Source organism: Centrocercus urophasianus, unplaced genomic scaffold (assembly GCF_019232065.1).
Source record: "Centrocercus urophasianus isolate 14NV4802_14NV808 unplaced genomic scaffold, USGS_Curo_1.0 seq_15, whole genome shotgun sequence".
Classification (NCBI taxonomy): domain Eukaryota; kingdom Metazoa; phylum Chordata; class Aves; order Galliformes; family Phasianidae; genus Centrocercus; species Centrocercus urophasianus.
The window spans coordinates 42,938,602-42,958,238 of record NW_024884697.1 but is presented as its reverse complement, the minus strand read 5'-3'; the positions used below and the strand labels follow the sequence as shown (position 1 = coordinate 42,958,238).

The window sequence follows — 19,637 nt, the reverse complement described above, 5'->3', positions numbered from 1 at the left end:
TTTTCCTTTCTCACGACACTGATTTTGAAGTGCAAAACAGCACTTGAGGCAAAGAGGACCCATAACCCAGAATGCTTTCTGCACCCACAAAAACCCTTCGCATTTTATTGTCCCAAATTCATAAAGACTGCTTTTCAAAGGGAGGTAGTAAAAGTACCACGCTTCAGCAGGTTCCAATTAGAGACAGCCTAATCCAAAGCGCATTGAAGTCAATAAGAGACTTTTTGTCTCCTTTCTTTTGGGGCCTGGATCCAACATCAGTGTCAGAAATGGCATCTGCAGCACGTGCAGGCATTTTAATGCTGTCTCCATACAGAAGTACCAGGAGTCTTCCTGCACCATCAGCTCTTTGGTAACCGCTCTGCTCCACTGAGCATTCAGCCCTCCCCGACAGCTTCAAAGGAAAATTACCAATTCATCTGTCTCACAACTAAGATGCCAGGTTCAGAAGTGAATTCAGATAAAACACATCCTTATTTTTTTAATCTGGAAAGATGTTTTGAAAGATTATTTCCATTTCCAGCAATTGTTCCTCTTTCTTAGGAAAGACCCTATGTTCAGGCTAAAAAGAAGCCAAATCACTAGGTCTGTTTTTAGGTCTACTTATCGGGTGATAGACACCTCGAAGGTCAATCTTTTTCTCATTTAGTGAAATCCGGACACCATTTGTAAATTCACCAAATAATAATAATAAAAAAAAAAGATTGTAAATTATTGTAAATTATTGTAAATACACAAACCTTTTAGGAACTGTCTTTTCAGCTCTACTTCTGCTATGCCTCAGGATTAGTTTGCAGCCATTCAGAATACAGAAGCTTATAAATAGTTTAGCTCTCGGAGCTTGTTTTTATTTCCAGTAAGAAACAAAATTGGCAGCATGACCATATTTAGAATAAGATCAGCATGCCTTTTATATTCTTTGAATATAATGTGACTTTTGTTTGTTTTTCCAGCCTTCAGCAACATGTTTTATTCCATAGATCGATGGCTGTCGTAATATATGAGTCAAGGCGGAAACTTCCCCCACATCATCTCGGAGAAGCAGCTCAAAGATGAATGCATTTTAGTTCTCCTCTACACTCCAGCCACTGTTTAGAGCAATGTGAAGCCTAATCCGTGTGGTCATGTGGTCCCTCCTTTGTCATAATCCACGTTGCTCTGTGCAGATGGGAAGTACTGCTCTTAGCCCTTTCCTATTGCTATGCTAAGAGTTTGCCTGTACTCTCTGAGTACAAAACAATTTTTTGTAAAGCCTACTTACCTCTGAAGAGTTAAATAGGATCCGAGTATCTCCTTTATAAGTCAAGGAAGAAAAGCAATGGCTGCTTATTCCGGGAGCTAGAAGTCAAGTCATTCATTTCTGTAGAAGACCCAGAAGCCACCTTTGCTTTCCTCTCTCAGGGCACCTAAACACTGCTGCAAACAAGTACAGAGCAATCACACCAGTTGTGCTCAAAAGCCTTTTTTGGCTTCAGCTCAGAAACCAGAACACAGTTGAAAACACTTGAACTGCCACCAGGCGAGATGACCTCTGTGGGGGCTGTTCCCATCACCGTCCCTGGGGCAGGGAGCAGCCCCTACCAGCCCTGGATTGTCACCCAAAGTGTGAAGGCAGAGATGGGGACACTCGCTGATGGAGCTGCCTCCCCCTGAACAATGCTCGAGTGCAGGCTTGCCTCAGAGTGACATTTAAACAAATAACATTTGCTCCCAAATTAGCCAGAGAAGAATAAACATTTTAAGATCTCTTGGCTGTGCTAAGAGAGAATAAGAGGCGTTGCTTTACATCTGAAGAATTAAATTGTCTTAATTACATCCTCGTGTAAAAAAAAGCATTACATACAGAAGAAAAATATTTTTAAGTAGATGGAAAAATCCACTGGGTTAAAGGAATACTACTGTCAAGTTTAATGTGTCCCTGTATTTGTGTGGTGCAAAAACAAGCCTTAATAAAACTGAAGAGTCTAATAGAAACATTTCCATGAATTTAAAAATAACAGCAATGGAAAAAGTCTCATAAAACAAGTAAACCTCTCCCTTCAGTATTTGCAGCTCAAGTATTACAGCATTAATGTTGGGCTTGGGAACGTGAAAGCAGCTATAAATTATGAATTAGGTGCTTTGTCAGGATACCTGACTGGTTAGGAAGGCTTCTTTGGCATGAGACTTCGAACCTGTTCCAAGCTTTTTTCTTTAAAATGCTGTAAATATAGTTATGTATAATCTGACATTGGCCTTATAAAAGAAAAACGTAAAATCCAAAGTTCATGCGGAGAAGTAAGTAGCAGGACCCTGTGAGTGTGCCACCCATCCTACTGATTCACTGCAGGACTGGCTGCATTCAGGCTGGGCTAACTGGGGATGGCTCCCCACGCCACCAGTCTGTGTTCAGACTTGGCCCATGCCTGCTCAGAACAAGACAAGGTCCTTCCATTTATGTCAGTCGCACACGTCAGCTGCATTCCTCCTGTAAGCCATGCTTTCAGTACTTCATCCCGCTCCACATCTCCCTCCAAGTTGCTGCCAGGGACGCCGCTCTGCCCCTCTTCCATGTCACACTGGTGCTCATCTCGTGGCAGAACAGGTTCAGAGTCCTCGCATTCCTTTCTTTGCACCGTGTCTATGTGAATTTGCCAAATGTCTTTGCATACCTCTAGGAGTTTTTCAACAAAAAGTTATGCTGGCATGAAAGCATCACAAACTAGTAAAATAAGTAACACGGCCTAAATCGATTTAAACTGTTTATTTCGGACTTGTTGATAGACTTAGACTCTGGAAATAGCTGTGACAGAATATGATTAATTATATGATTAATTAAGATCCAAATGAGGTATAACAGGATCATGATTTACTGAAGGTGAAAACTGTATGCAGAAGACTACTACCAGATCACTTCAGGACCTGCAGGAATTGCCAGGACATGTTATCTCTCTTCATGCTTCTGAAAAGCAAGGCAGACAGTGTCTCCTGAAAATGTCTTTGTTCTTCCTATTTTCCCATCTTTGGGAAATGGCTTCGAAAATCAGAGTAGAGGAAGAATTAAAAAAGAAAAAAAGGCAATAAAGCTCATTCTTTCTCTAGTAAAGATTTCTGACAAGCCTGTTAAGCTGTTAAATTATATGGAGCAGATCCTGTAGGATGGGAAGTTATTTGGCAATGACTCTGTATAGATGAAATGGTCTACCAGAACTTGCTCATAAATAGACCTGGAAACCCTGCACTCAAACATTGTTCCTCATTTACAGTACAGTAAAGTGCCTATAAAGAATTAACATGTATTTAGCCTTTTGCCATCAGGTCTCTAAGAGCAGCTGGTTGCTTCTGTTGCCTTTGCACACATGCTATAGTACAAAGACTCAGCAGACATCTGTTTGTCTTCCAGTTTTCTAGCTGAGACAAAGATGGGAAACTTAGAAGTCATCTCATTTCTTAGGCACCTTCCCTGCCTATCCTCTGGTCACTTTCCTGCTGCATATCTTCCCAGAGAATTCCCCACCCACACTTACACAGTGTCTGCCTCCTTGGAGAAACCTACACCTGTTAAACTATAATGGGAAAAGACCTCACGAGCACACCAGGTTCCTGTTACTCCCTCTTAGGGCCAGTTTAAAAGGTGGAGTAAGGTGGCAGCCATCTACCCGAGCAAGAAATGATACGTGCTAAGACTCTGACCCGTGTGAAATGGGTCACCTGTAGTAACTGCTGTATAATCATTTTATTAGTAACAGTGATTATTCTCATTTCTTACTGGGATATCAGGGAATTAGCATGGAGCAGCAGTAAAAAAGGTTCTTAGTCCATACTGCAGAAAACAGGTTAAATCAAGTGTTGCCTCCACAGTGAAATGGGAAACCTTGCTGAACTGACTGCAGGGCCTCCTGTGTGCAAGGACTTTAAGTGTCACCCTATATCCCCACTGGAATAGTTCAAGAGCAAAGAAAGAGGAAAGAGTGATCCATTTTCTAATGCCTGCTAAAAAGAAACCTGGCATGAAAAGAATTACAAGTCACAAGGTGCCACAGAAAACTGAAATGTAGAAACTTAACAAAATCACAGTTCTCAACCCCGGTTTTGCCAGTTTGATGCACCAGATCTTCGACTCGTCTCAGCGATGTACTTAATTTAGCAAAGTAATTGAAAGCTCCCAATGAACGGCAAGGCTTTACTCAAGCATGTACTGCATCACAGAAGGATCCACTTCTTCTGCCATCAGACTGGCTTGCAGACTTTGGATTGTTGCATTTTTCCCAAAGCGCTGTCTCCACAGCACAAATGCAGCTACTATCTGTGACTGAACGTTGTGGGGGTGATTGACTTTACATCGATAGATGTCAGCATGGGACAAACCCAAGCACAGAACAATATGCTCCCATTCGGGTCCCAGTCTCTTCGCAAGCTTGTTCACCTGTTGATCTGTTGGTGAACTCTTCAAAATACATGGGGCAATTTCGGTTGCATCTGTAAAAAAAAGAGAGAAAATGCAAGCACACGTCACTAGGCAATGCTGCAAATATTAATGCAGAACCTTGACAAGGAGAGAATAAGCAAAGCTGAGGTGAAATAATTTATTAATTAGAGAAACAGCAAGACACTCAACCGGAAAAATGAATTACATAATCAAATACAAGATTAATTAGAGGAAAACTAATGCTCAATGGACCTTATTAGAGAGCCTGGAGCTTCTGAATGCCAATAATCCAGATATCAGAATTCTACTCTGAAGCCAGAACTTTCAAAAGTAATTATAGATTTTGGGAGAGTGAACAAGAAAGGTTTTAAAGGCACATGATTCCAGCAGTCAGCACATTCTGAAAATCAGCCTTGCTGTACAAGTATGACAACGACACATATAGGACCAATAATAACTTATCACTTCGGTCCTGTCTCTCTGTTGATACACATCAGAAATAACTGATTCCTTAGTTACCAGAAAGTCTTCAGTCTCCTAGGATGCTGCTTATTCTTTGTTTGCTGTCATATATAGCAAAATCATCTTTGGATGGCCAGCTCTGGGGGCTTTTCTTTTATTTGAATAAACCCTAACAGTGCTAGGATTAATTACTGCTGAGGAGAGAAACAGGCTCTTCTAGAATACAATTTGTATATTTGAAAGAAGATGTTTAAAATAGACTAGATGAATTACTCCTCTAAAAACGCACATTTCTCTCCGCTGACTATAATAGGAGCACTGAGTATAAGCTCACATGTTGACGTCGATGCTGTAAACGCCCAGTGCTGGTGAAACAGTTCTCTGCCTGTAAATTCAAACCACAGATCAGTTGCTTTGAAAAGGTGTATCTAGAAAAGCAGCATATCTGCAAAACATATTCACTGATACCTTTTGAGACCACAAGCTGTAATGAAGGGTCAATGCAAGCTGCAATTGCTACTCTACTCTTGTCACTGAAGATACTGCGTCAAAACAGAGCAAAAATAACCTCAGGAAAATGCTAATTATAGCCTGCCAATCTGAAACAGCAGCCTCCCTCCAGAAGAGCTGCTTTGCAAAATCTAATTTATAGCTCCAATACCCTGCTCACAGTCTCTGCCACAGCAGAACAGCAACACTAGAAAGCACTACTCCACTGTCTGAAAAAAAAATAATTGTTTTTGCATGGAATACCCAGAGCCTGTGACCATTCGTACCGTTGAAGGCCAATCACACATGAGTGTTGTATGGAGCTGTTTTGAGTAAAGGCAAAATTGCTTTCTGGAGAGCACCTAGGTGTCACGGTTTTGGCTGGAATAGAGATTTTTTTTTTCCCTACATGTTCACGTGATGCTGTGTTTGGGATTTTTGATGAAAATAGTGTTGACAACACATGGATGTTTCCACTGCTGTGGAGCAGTGCATGCACAGAGCTAAGGACTTTTCAGCTCCTCGTGCTGCCGTGCAGCAAGGGGTGGGAAGAGACAGAACCGGGACAGCTGACCCAGACTGATGAAAGGGATGTCCCATACCATACAGCATCATGGACAGCGATAAAAGCCAGGGCAATGAAGGAGGAAGGGATGGATTTTCAGAGTGATGGCGCTTGTCTTCCCAAGAAACTATTGTGCATGATGAATCCTGCTTTCCTGGAAGTGGTTGAACACTGCCTGGTGATGGGAAGCAAGGAATGAGTTACTCGCTTTGCTTCACTTACGTACACGGCTTTTGTTTTACCTAGAAAACTGTCTTTATCTCAGGTCCACGGGTTTCTGCACTTTTCCCTTTCCAATTCTCCCCCCCATTCCACCTGGGGAGTGTGAGTGAGTGGCTGGGTGGTGCTGAGCTGCCTGCAGGGTTAAACCGCAGCGCTAGGGCCTCTCATCTCCTGGCTGCCAAAGGAACTGGCACAGTGGCTGGTTTTTGGGTAGGACACAGGTCACACAGCTTTCTTGCACAGGTCCCAACTACAATAGCAAAGGCTGAATGTCCAGACCACCTTTCAGCTTCAGCGGCTTCTGAGACAGAAGGGTTTGTGTCAGGTCAGTGGCTCCAGTCCTCATCACAGAGCTCAAGAACACCCAAGACAGAGCTCACCTCCTCCCAAGAACGCATCTGCAAAGACAAAGGCTCTGTGGCATGCAGGCTGTACATTTTGTTGTCGATGTCAGCAGTGGCAAAGGAGCCTCCGCGGCCTGTCACCCCAGCACAACTCTCCCGAAGAAGGAAGAGCAGCACCACCGTTACACACAGTGCCAGTTCCATGGGCACATCGAGACCACTGAGTGCGTGTCATGAACACAAAAGCAAACGCACGTATTTGATAATAAGTACAATTTACAATAAAGACAGCTACCCTGCACTGCAGCAAACAGTACTTCTTGCTATTGAACCCACGTACTGTCTCAGATACTAAGCAAGAACTCTGTGCCCAGGAGGAGGACCTGCCAGCCCAAGATTTTTGCTCTCACATTGAGATTTTTACATCTCGTGTTCACTAGCAGAATGATTTTATTGTACTGAAATGTGATCAAGCAGGGAGGCCTAACAACAATATATGTCAGCTTGTCCATCCAGCCTTTGATATCAGGCAGATTTTTTTACTACAACAAGTATCTTGCCTTCAGCCTGTTATCAGCCCTTTAATAAGAATAAGAATAAAACCCATCCAGGAAATCTTTTCATCTTGGGCTAGCATCTGATTCCAATATGGATGCAGGAAATTCTGGGACAGGAGCCAAATGTTAAATTCAATACAAAGGCCTGTTACTTTAGTCCCATTTTATTTTTTGTGATAGCTCTTTTTCAGCTCACTTCTCACTGAGAAAAAACCAAGACAAGTATTACATGACAGGCAACATTATTTAGAGGTATACAGAAATATTTAGTGAGATCATTTAGTTATGACAAATGTAAAATAATATAAAGGTTTGGATATGATCTACGATTAATAACACTCTTAATTTAATAAACACAAGGGCATTTCAGGTAAAAGGGAAATGCTTTTTCTGTCCGCAGCAACCAAGCTGCTTTGAACACATTGCAAAAACATTAAAGACAGCTTGTTTTGGTTATTTTTACTGCAGACCCCCGCTTACAATCTGCACTGGTCAGAACAGGCTGAACGAGGTAGCAAGATTACAGTATAAATTCTAATTATGCAGATGCTCTGACTGCATTTGAAATATACATTCAGGAAACTAAGACCTAAATGTGCAAAGATATGAAGCTTTTCTAGCTTTAGGTGGATCCACTATGAAGATGTCTGTGTTTAAGATAGATACAGGCTTGTGAAATTCATACTGCATCATTGGAAATGGGGAGAAGTGGGACTTGTGGAGGGTGACCTGACTTGCACCCAAGGTGCCACTGGGCTGCTTGCTCATTATTTTGCTATAGTGGTGTGAGCTGTATTTCACAGGAGGACCTGGAAGGTGCTGATGGGTATTACAGAAAAGACCATTTGCGGTGTTTCTACCTCCAGAGAGCAGGCTAAGTGAAAGACCACAACAGCTGTGGACATAGTCTGTTCTGTGAAGTGTCATGGCTGCATGCTGTGGAGATTAAGAGTCCAACTTTCACTGCTCACACCGAAACCACCAAGCCCCTGAGAAATGGCAAGCTGACAGCTCTATGCTGGGGAGCACGTTGACTTGGGGCAGGGCTGCTCTAATGCCAGATTGCTGGAGCAACACTGGGACCACAAAAATTCCTTTTCTCAGGGCTGAAAGCAGGGAGGATGCTCTCCACCCTGGATTTGGAGTTGGAACTGACCCAGAGAAAGAACTATGGCTCCTCCTGTTCAAAGCTGCAGCACGAAGGGAAGGGCTTCTCCCCTTCTCCACTTGCTCCTTGCCACTGGCTCTGGCTGGTCAAGGAAGATCATTTACCCTCAACCTTAATCCTAGCCATCCCAGCTGAAAACAAAAAGAAAACATTGACAACTACCAGCCTGCATGCTTCTGGACCATGGCTCAAAGTGGGAGACATAGCCACACTAGTGAGTGTGGACAGGAAACAGATCTGGATATAAATAGAAATTATCACAGACAGGGACCAAACAAAACAGAGCAACCCAGATACCAAAAATACGTTTGGGGCAAAAGCATCCGGGTCCCACTTTGGCATTCAGTTTTCTTTGAGACATTCCCAGTTTCAAGCACAAAACTCCAGGATGCTGTAGCAATCAGGGAGATGGAAAAAGAAACTCACCCCATCTCAGCCCCCCTTGGTAGAAGTGAGAGGATGTAGCACAAAGTCCAGCAAAGTGAGCTTTGAATAAGGGAGCAAACAAGCTTGGTTCCAGCATGGGACACAGCAGTAATAAGCACTGAGGTGTTTTTGGGTGATCTGCAAAGTGCCCAGCTGATTCCTCAGAACCTAAAGTGCTTTTGTCTGAACGACTCTTTTCTGTGTAAATATGACTTCTCTGTGTGTGACCAAAAGCATCTGTTAAGAGTTTTGAAGATCCTTCTCCCTTATGCAGTCAATTCATTTTACTGGTTTTTGCTATCTGTTGTGTAAGAAGTACTTTGATGGAAATGATGTGCCTGCATCCAAAATGCTGAAAAAGTCCCAATCAGCTGCCACCTAATCCTGGAGGACAACTCCATAGGCAGTTAAGGACAGAGTTAGGGATAACTGGGCCCACCTGTTATCTGTAACTGCTGGTTAAAGCTGCCCCTTGGGAAAGGATGTTCTGGGAACTGGTCTCTGCTTCCAGCACTGCCTCTGTGTTTTATCTGTTAAAATGGCCAAGTGCACTCACTGGATAAGAAAGCAGAAGCAGTCCTGGAAGAGACTGGAATCCAGGTCTCTCTGAGCTGCACATCCCAGTGCTGAGCAGCATGATAAAGCTCTACTTTGTTCTCTTTCTCTTCATTAATAATTCCAGTAAAAACCAGAAAATTTTCCCTGTGAAGGGTTAAGAACACTTCCCAGCCTCCAGAACAGAGGCTGGTGGAGAAAGAGAAAACTTCTGGGAAGAAAGGTATGCTTAGACGCAATAAAATCAAATGCAAGATCCTTGGCTGAAAGTACTAGGCAAACACTCTTATTTTTGTATTATCACCTCACAAACAGGCAGGTGATTCTGGGCTTCAAATCTTGCACAGCTGGGAATGAGACTGCAGAAAGGAATAATTTCTTAGGCAGGCTTCTGGCCTCCACATCTCCTGTTGGTAGGCGCACAGTCCTTCAGTGATCTGAATCAACTGCCTAGCCCTTTTTATTCTCTTTACACGCTTACCAGATCCTACTCATAATATCTAAAGAGTTCAAAGCAAGCATTTCAGAGTCCTCTTTAATCGTCTTTTCTGGCATCTGGAGTACACTTCTTCCCCGAGAAGTGTTAAAGCTGGAGCAAGCAGTCCCACAAGCACAAGCGGAAAAAAAGCCTTGCTTCCCCAGGTGTGAGTCCCATAGCTGATTGACTCCTGCTTCAGCCAGTCCTCACAGGACCTCTCTGGAGGCTTACTGATGAAATCACCCTTCTCTACTGCTGCAAGTAGGCAGGTTTCTTGAAACTGGCCAACAGGTTCAGAAGGTACTAAGGGTAGGCAAGTATACATATCAGCCCTCAGAAGAGAACAGCACAGCTTTGGTTAATAGGAAACTAAGTTACAGAAGATGGGCACTCCCAGTGACAAGGGCACCACAGAGCACCAAAGCTCATGTGCCAGCAGCCAGACACATGTGGAGCACTTCAGCTAGGGGCTGGGCTGGATAGGGCCCCGGGCAGCCTGATTTAGTGACAGCCGTGCCCGTGGCAGCAATATGGAACTAACTAAGGTCCCTTCCAAATCAACCCATTCTGTGGTTCTATGATTCTATGAAAACATACGTAAGAAAGAACTAGTGGCAGTCGCTGCTTCCCTCCAGCCCCCTCCAAACGCAGTGCACTTGTTCAACTAGTCAGAACAGCCGACCCAGGACTGAGCAGGTCTGGTCATGGTTGCCAGACTGTGTGCTGTGTATTTTGGCAGGTGCCTTATGTTCCAGGAATCATTTAATGACTAAGTGTCATAAAAGCAAAAAAACCTGCGTGTAATCATGTCGATTTGCTTTAAAGCGTAATCCCCTTGGGCCGAGCACAACAGCAGAACTGGATCGTGAAGCAGAACAACACTTGGAGGATCAGGCTGGGACAAGCTTTCAAGAGCTTTGAGGAGGGGCTGCAGAACCTGAATGGAAGGTGAGAGTGTAAGGCTGCTGATAACAGAGGGATCTGAGATTTTGGAGAGCAGCAGCCCTCCATGAGCTATCAGAGACCTTGGGTGAAAGGTAAAGAGGAAATTATGAGTCCTGAGGGCTCCTAGCCAGTAACGTACTTCACAAAATCCAAGACCAGATGATGAAAGTGGTCATGGTGGGAAGGATGGAATAAAGAGGGTAACTGCTGGGTAACCACGGGGAGCGGGTTGGCTCAATTTGTAGAAAAGGGGATGGGAGGTGATAGTGGGCCTCCTTTTGTGGGGCTGCTCTTCTGCTTTCTTGTTCAGTTCTTCTCTCTCATCCCTGTCCTAACAGGCAGAATGGAAGGCATATGCCTGCCCTCTTCTTACAGCATATCCTAATTCATGAGCATTAAGCCAGCCTCTGGCAATGAATGACGGGAGTGCTGAATGGAATGTACCATGCTAGATTTATTTGGTGGGCTTGCATGGAGAATGAAGCACTTATGCTGTCCTGTGCGAATTAAAAATGTTGAGGAAGCACTATAAGATTATTTCATTGCTGTGAACTATAGAAGGCCTGATTCAAGACCCATTCAAACACAACAAAGCAGCTCAAAACACTGATGAGTAAAAAAAAAGTACAAGCAGACTATCCAGAAACCAACTCGTACTGCATAATTTGGGTGCTGATTTTTTCTCTTTGCTGTGGCAAATTATACATCAAACTGATTCAAAGGCTGGGAAGGGAACACTAGTAAAATGCAACGGCTTCAAATAATCATGCTCCGTGGAATATGGAAAAATATTTATCTTCTATATATCACCATACAGGTATTTTTTGTACAAATCTGTAAATATGAATCATGCAGTCCATCCAGAAGAGACTCTTCAAACCACTGTGGTCTGCTTCCTGATGTCGGTGAGTTTCAAAAACTGTTGGACCGGGGAATGAGAAAAATGGAACCATACCTTGCAGTACCTGAACATGGAAATCTGACCCCATTACACATATTTCTGTATATAAAATTAATACACCCAGATTAAAATAATCTACAAAGGAAGACTGAAATAGAAGATCATCAGAGAAGATGTACTGAGAAGATGTACTTCTGCTTTTAGCACATGCCCAGCTGTTTGTCTGTCATGGTGGCAGAGTGTGGTCGTTGTTCCATCTGCCAATGCTTGCTGCCACCTCTGTAGCTTTTTGCTCATTATTGAGAGTCTCACCTACCTCTTTCAACCCATTTCACTGTATCAGGGGACATCATTTAATGATGACTGGCAAAAATGCGCTGATTTCCACTTGGAAACTCCCCCTTCTTCCATAGAGTTGTATCAACACAGGAAAATCCTGGTGATGACAACCCTGCAGCTTTGCAGGAAGAATAGGCCCAGTTACCTTCCTAAGAATGCCTGGATAAATCCAGAATAAATACTGTCTTCTCTAATGTAATCAAAATGAAACCTTTTTCATTGAAATACTCTGACTAAACTACAGAATGGAGTCTGTACTATAAGCACATATAAGGGCAGAAAGCACTGACTATGCTGGAGCAAAACAAATTTGACAGAGAATTTTATGTTCACCTGAGTATATGCTATAGGTAGGCTTCACAGATGCAGACTTTTAAAGTTTCTGCAAGAGGGTATTTTCTGATCTTATGAATACATGCAGTCATTAATATACAGAATGTGTATGATTAAAACCAACCTCAGCAATTAGAGATCGTAAAACACGCTTACCCTTAAGTGTACTTCTATTGCGGTAATTTACGTTTCCACTTCTCATAATTAAATTATCAGACATTAATCAAAATGAAAGTAAATACACGTTACAAAGATTGGCTGCGTTCTTCCACATCATGCTGGTTTTAAAACGCGCTGCATAACAGAAAGGTCTCTGCCACAGCAACTTTAAATAGTCTCCCTCAAGTAAGATCCTACCCACCCCTGGCACCAAATTCAACTCCTTCCCACTGAGATTATTATTATATTATTATGCGTTTCTACAGTAATATAAAGGTACATATATCTTCATTCACTGGTGACCTCTTCATCTGCAAGCTCTGTAAAGCTTTGTGCTTTGTGACATTAAATAAACTGGTGATATTAGAGTAGGAAAAAAAGGTGGCATAAAATTTTGTAAATCTACAGGCAATTCCAGAATGCAGATGTTTCTATTATGGCTCAGTACCAGCAGCTAATTCATGTTTTCTTTATCACTTACTAACGGATGCACAGTAGCTGTGGATGCGGTAGCAGACTAGTAAAACCTGAAACATAAACATTCATGACAAAAGGTTTTAATTGTTTTCTCACTATTCAGTTCCAGTAGCTGCATGGTTTTCCAGGATTTATTATTTGTAATGTGTCTAACATGTTTGTACCTCCACGGATTTCTGCAGACTGTTAGCCTTCAGTATTAGTCCTGTTTAATCCACGTTAAACAGATTGACAGGGAAGTCCCTAAATAAATCCATGCTTTCACCCTCTTCAGGCTGCAGGAAACAATCTCTGGGTTTGAGGAGCTGAAGCTAATCTGTTTGTCACTTTTCAATTGCTTTCTATCAGGAAGAGCAGGGATGAAGTTTCAGCAGTTAATACCACGGATTTTGTTCTGTTTCATGTGAAAATTAAATAATTACAACCCTACCCAGTAATTCTCTGCTGTTGCACACTGAGAAATCATGTATAAATTAAATGACGTATATCGATGCGTAAGAGGAAAAGAATTCCTGTGCAAAGAAAGCACAAACACAAAAGGTTATAATGCCTGCTCCCTTTTCAAGCAGGATCACCTAAATTATACTGTGTTTCATGATTTTTCAGTTTTAGCATTATACCTTACTGCTCTAGTACCTGAAGTGGAAATAACATTTGCTTGATATTTCCCATGGATTTACATTTATTTATTATATGCGTTTACATAGAACATTGTTGTACATAAATAAGCCACACACACAGTAGTGAAGCCACAGCATCCTTGCAGTGATACTTCAGCTAAAAATTAGGAAAAATATCTTCTCTGAAAGAGTGGTGCTGCAGTGGCACAGGCTGCCCAGGGCAGGGCTGAGTCACCATGCCTGGAGGTGTTCAAGAACTGTGTGGATGGGGCACTGAGGGACGCAGTCAGTGGGCATGGTGGGGATGGGCTGATGGCTGGACGAGATGTTCATAAAAGTCTTTTCCAGCCTTAATGACTCTATGATTCAATGACTCTTGATTCTATGATTCTATGACTCTATGAATTGCATTAACAAGTTCAGCATGCAGCACTAAGGAAAGAAGAAACAAACATCCAGTTAATGGGAAGATTCTGAGGAACACCTGAGCTTGGAAGAACTGCATAAATACAAATAGTCAGCATTCAGATCTTGGCCAAAGATTTTTCCAAATATGCCTTGGAAAGTTTCATGGAAAGAACAGGTAAGGCCATGCTTTTGGAAGCCAAGTACAACTATGTGCTAGTACAAAGCTATCTGATAGCCTGCCAGAGCAGAGACAAGAGTCCCTGGTTTATATGCCATCAGTCACACCAAGAGTCAACTCTAGAAATAATGCTGAAAATCAAATTCTAAAGTATGTCTGCGAATTTCTGTTTAATTTTGAATGCTCGGCAGTTCTGAGTGAATTCAATGGACTTTGATAATACTCACAACACATTCAACCATTAATTATGGGTCTGAACCATGTAGAGCCATCATTTCTCTCAATCAAGTCTCTTCTATGCACTGTCACAAATAGTAATTAACAATCAGTGGCTGGTTGTACGAAGTCATGACGATCATAAGGCACATTTGTATCTGCAGCAGACTTCTCATGGTTCCATAGGAAACCAGTGTTTATCCAGGTGGGCAGGGCAGCACTGACAGAAGAACTCACCACTCTAAGTGCAAAACAAAGACAGCTGGAGCAACTAATGATTATTTTGTCAGTTATATGACAAACTCACCGTACAATTTTTGTCGAGGGATTGGCACATAACTTCTTTTGACAGAAACTACCTGAATGCTGACTTCAAATGTCTTTGAAGGAGCTGAGGCACGCATTAATTCTGTTGCTCCTCTGTGTGCAAGAGCCATAGGAGGACCCACGGGATGTTTATCTACCGATAACCACAATGAGTGAGTAAATTTTTTACCAGCAACTTTCCTTCACAGGAATATTTCTAAAGGCTGAGGCATTTCAAAGATAAAAACACGCACTTGGACTTTGCTATAGATGTTTCTCTCATGCAACAACAAAGCTAGCGCTGCCAACACGCAGGACTGTTCTGTTATATAACACAACTAGTCACCCACTTTTCCCTTGCAGAACCTAAACAAAACAGGACAACAAGCCGTTATACTTAACCCTGATAAAACTGCTCATTCCACTGAGAGATTTCTCATCAAGCTGGCTATTCTTTTTGCCTTGGCTTGAGTAATCAGAAATATCAGAATCAAAGATCTGTGCAACAGATGGAACTCCGTTTAGAAGAATGCCTTTGGCTCATGAAGATCTTTGCCTGGCAGGTGTCAAACCAAAATTAATACTGCACATATTATGCTTTACTGAGTTTCAGATTTTAGCAAAGTGAGACTGCGTTCCTTCCTGACCACATATATTAATAGAACAAGCTGTGCAGAGCAAGCTAAAACAGTGCTATCATTATGCTGAATTCTCCACTGCTTGGCACTTCACTTAATCATTTACACCCATGCAAAGCAAGTAATCAAAACGCTACCAATGGGTCAGCTGAGCGTCCTTCCATAAACATTTTGCACAGGTGTGAAAGATTTCACCAACTGCCATAAGCAAGATGGACTTCGATCTTTCTGCTTCTTTTTTGCTCCTTTTCTTGCAACAGAACCTTTTTCCCTAAAGGCTTATGAGCTTTCGTAGAGTTTTTGACATTTTAAAATCCCCAGGAAAACCAGTTACTGGTATTAAAACACACTGCTCAGCTGTGGCTGGGTGCTCCATAGGTAACCAGTGTTCCCAAAATAATGGGGCTCAGCACCACAGCCTGCTCAGGTGCCAAATCACATAAAGATCTGGGAGAAATGAATCTGGAATCTCGTGACTTATTTGACACAGCTGGACTGAAAGCAATTCCAGCTGACTGATAGGACAGTAATTTTAAAGGGTCACAGTCAGAGGACTTTCATTTATCTCTACGGCAAATGGGAGATCACATCTGCGGGTGTACACATTTGTGTGTGTATATATAGGTATATGAACATTTCCAACTTTTTATTAAAAAAAAAAAAAGAAAAAAAAAGATGAAAGTCTGAGGTATCTGCAAGTCAAATTCATCCCTTTTTTGATTTAATTTCCGCAATTCACTTTAGAGAACTGGCAAGCCTCCCTTTGAGAAATAGAAGTAGGAGTGCAGGTATAGCCTGCTGCACAAACCACTCTGCACTACAAGTTCTTGCCTTTCTTTCCCCTCTGCCTCAGTGCTGATCTCACACCCGGCAGGATGTGCTTGCTGGCACACGTTGTACCTGCCCTGGGATGCAGCACTCCGACCAACTGCGCTCACTGAGGGTCCCAGGACAGTACTGAAAGTAATGAGGTGACTCACAGCTGTAGCCATGCTCTTTCTCTCTTAGGAACAGTATTTTGCCAAAGCAACTGAAGCATATTCAAAATCAAACAGGCTATAAGCAAACACTCGTATTACTTAAGATATTTATATAAGATTTATGCCAGTATTAGTGGGATAATTCATATAGCAAACCTAAACATCCAAAAAAATCTTGTGCTTAAGCAATTAATTTTCATGTCTCGTGCATGCAGAGCAATGTTCTCCCTCACAGTTTCATAGTCTACTAGCTGTCAGATTTTGATTCAGAATCAAAATTTCAGTCATTTTGGCTGTTATGCATAGCAAATCAGAAATAAAAATGTCTTAACATCAGAAATGAAAAGGCTGGAAGATCAGACAGACCGTAGAAGATTTATTTTACTTGGTTTGGGAATTTGACGCAGCTCTGCTAATGTTAGTGAGACTGAAACAAAACCAAAAGGCGAAACAAGAAACTAAACAACTCTGTTCTGTCACAGAGATGCAGAAATACAAACTATGCTTGTATCCCTGGGGGAGCCAAATCTGAAGCCATGCTAGGAACAAGCGAGAAGAGTTTCTTACTTGCTCAGCAGCTGAAAACAGCTGACATCACATCTACCTCCTAGAGGTAAAAATGGAAAAGCAATCTTAAAACATGGAAATGAAAATTTTTCTTAAGCAAACATCTCTCTAGTTAAACAAACTCATAAAGATATCAGGATTTTTTATAATGCTGTCAATTTTCATGCCAGAACAGTAAACCTGAACATTTTTCTCTTCCTCTCTTCTTCAGATCTAAGTGCTAGGTGTTGGTTGACTTTAATAAACAAAATGCATGATGCAGTGACCTTTCTAACTGACTGTGGAGTCAGACAAGGAGAAACAGTTTGAACCTCACACACTCCACACTCAGTTGTGTCTATGGGCTCCTCCCAGCTGCAGTGAGAACAACCAAACGTTTCTGAAATGCAAGGCTGACAAGTTCTGAGAAACTGTCTTCAGGTTTTGATTTGAGGAATATGACACACCACATCAACATACGCAAACTGAACTTTGCTGCGTAACAAACCTCACCAACAGAGCCCTGCTACCTAACCTGACCTTCCATTTGCACTTTAGTGTGTATCAATATGTTAATAACAAGCACAGGGGGGTCATGTGCAAAGTTTACAGGTTCAAGTGCAGGAAACAGATGAAAATCTGGCTTTCATGCTTTGGTTTTCCTTCGTTTTGTAGATCACAGCTTTTTGAGGTGATTATAAAGCCTAGGAGTTCTGTCCTGAAGATGCAGGACTAAATTATTTAAACATCTCCATTCAGTTTTTTATGTTGAAAATGAGGCCTTCTTGTCTACTTGAAAGAGGTCAAGAAGAACATAAAAGTATTTCTGACTCAGGCTTTTCGAGACCTATTATTTAGTGGTATTTATACCGTATTTACATTGTTTGAGCACTTTAGGCATGTCATGAGAAGGTCTTGCTGTGCACATTTTACAGCCTAAAGATTTATGAAGGTACTCACTTCCAAAACTGTTGAGGGAGTTTGGATACTCAAGCTGAAAACTGCAAAGAGCCTGAGTGTTTTCAGGAAGTTCTGTACAGACGGATTGCGAAACCGCAGACAAGAGCTTCAGGATGAGCATGAGAAACCAAAGCCAGGTCCAAAGCATTTGACTCAACAGACCCCTCTCTTCTGTAAACCAAGCAAGGAAAGCACAAGCCATTTTTAATACCATTCTTTGTGTCATGCAATTGTTTCCACATGCAACTGGAGAAACTCAGTCAATAAACGGATGCCTCCATCTGTATGTGCCACGGGAGCGTGCTGTCTGGAGGGAACAGAAGTGTCTTTGGAGCTATTGAACTGAATGTAGCAATCTCAAGCAATGTATCAAATTGTGTCAGATACACAACTGTAAAAAAAAATGTAGCCCTGTCACCCCACAAACTGCTATTCCAAAGACAGTTTCATTAAGAAACACAGCTTGAGAAGATCTATCAGAAAAGATCAGAGCTACGTGCAGGGACAGCAGGAGGCAGCTGAAGCAATCTGCAGCACAGCCCTGGTGCTCATCCGTCTCTGACCCCAAGAAAAAGTCTAATTAATGCATGAATATACCTATGAGTCTAAAAGAGAAGACTTTGAAAAGACAAAACTCTGCCTGAAAGAGATGGTCAGAACTTCTCTGCTTTTATGCAAGAATCTACAGCTCTGTTTGTCCCAATCTGATACACTTGGTTAGACTGACAGGCACAGTTTTGACTTTTATTTGAAGTTCACATTTTTTCTATGGGAATCACTAGATGTGACACGCTTGTCCTGTTGCACAGAAAAGCAAGTCTGTTTCTACTTTTTATTCCTCTGAAGCATTAATTGTGCAACATTTGATTTAGAAACATATTTGAAGATGTTTTAGATATTAGCTCATTTGTACACCATCCCAGGCTTTCCAGGAACTCTAAACCAACAGCCTTCTAGTCTTATATCTGAACTACTGTATTTTGTGGCTTCCACACTGTACTGTCTGGAAACTCCCAGTGAGACTGGCCTCATTGTCTTTAACGAAGGAAGGACAGACAGACAGTTGGCAATCCCAGCTCCTGAAAAAGGCTCTGCGTGTCTCCATTTATGTATGCAGAGACTGCTGTCAGAGAGTTCAAACAGCTCCAAAGAGCTGGGCCGAAACAGGCCAAACAGGAAAAGCATCCAAAGGGATCACAGATGAGGAGCAATCCTGCTCATCCATGCTGGATTTCCTGCTCGTGAAAGGTGCCTATATTTAGATGCTGATGGAGATCCGTTATGTCTCCGCAGTTTTAATCAGAGAGGTTAATTTACGAGGTGCTAGAAATGCAAACCAAAAATTGTCCCAAGCCATCATAAGTACGGAACTGAAGTGCTGGAATGGTCGCTCCCTGCTGCTCAGCCTTTGCTGCTCACTGGGGCTGAGTGGAGGTCGCTGATGTGGCTCACTCAGAGCACTGACACCCCGGTTGGTTGGCCTACAGCAACTGTGGGCCTTCGGTGCCTTCTCTTTGTGAATGTAGGTGTCGTCATGACCATTTCTCAAAGGAACTGATGCTTTCACAAGCAAGTACCTCAAGCCCATGGCTGATCTTCTGCCACAGCTGTCTGTCACATATCCCACACCAGCCAACATGCAGTCCTGTGTCCAGATGGGTGGAAGCAGCTGTGCCAAAGGTGTGTTGCAAGCTTTTCTGTAATAAAAATCCCCTCCTACTTCTAGAAAATGCATTTTTTTCTTCTTTTTTCTTCCTCCTTTAATGCTTTCTTTCCTCCTCCCACTTTTTCTAGTGGGAAGGAAAGTGACAGGGAGAATAATGATTTCCTCAGCTTCTGTTGGAAAAAAAAAAAAAAAAAAAAAAAAAAAATTTAAACAAAAATTTTTTTTTGTGGTGGTTTTTTTTTTTTGTCCTTTTTTTTTTTTTTTTTTTTTTTTTTTTTAATAGAGAGGGGG

General features: G+C 42.1%; 1 protein-coding gene across 1 annotated transcript in view; it reads right to left on the bottom strand.

The window, feature by feature from the left end:
- Nucleotides 1-2,728: 2,728 nt before the first annotated feature.
- CRADD (CASP2 and RIPK1 domain containing adaptor with death domain) overlaps nucleotides 2,729-19,637 on the bottom strand; it is a 73,998-nt gene continuing 57,089 nt past the window's right edge. Inside the window, exon 3 of the mRNA XM_042815699.1 lies at nucleotides 2,729-4,458. Within this exon, the coding sequence (XP_042671633.1) occupies nucleotides 4,163-4,458 (296 nt within the window). The 3' untranslated portion in view covers nucleotides 2,729-4,162. The remainder of the gene's footprint in view (nucleotides 4,459-19,637) is intronic.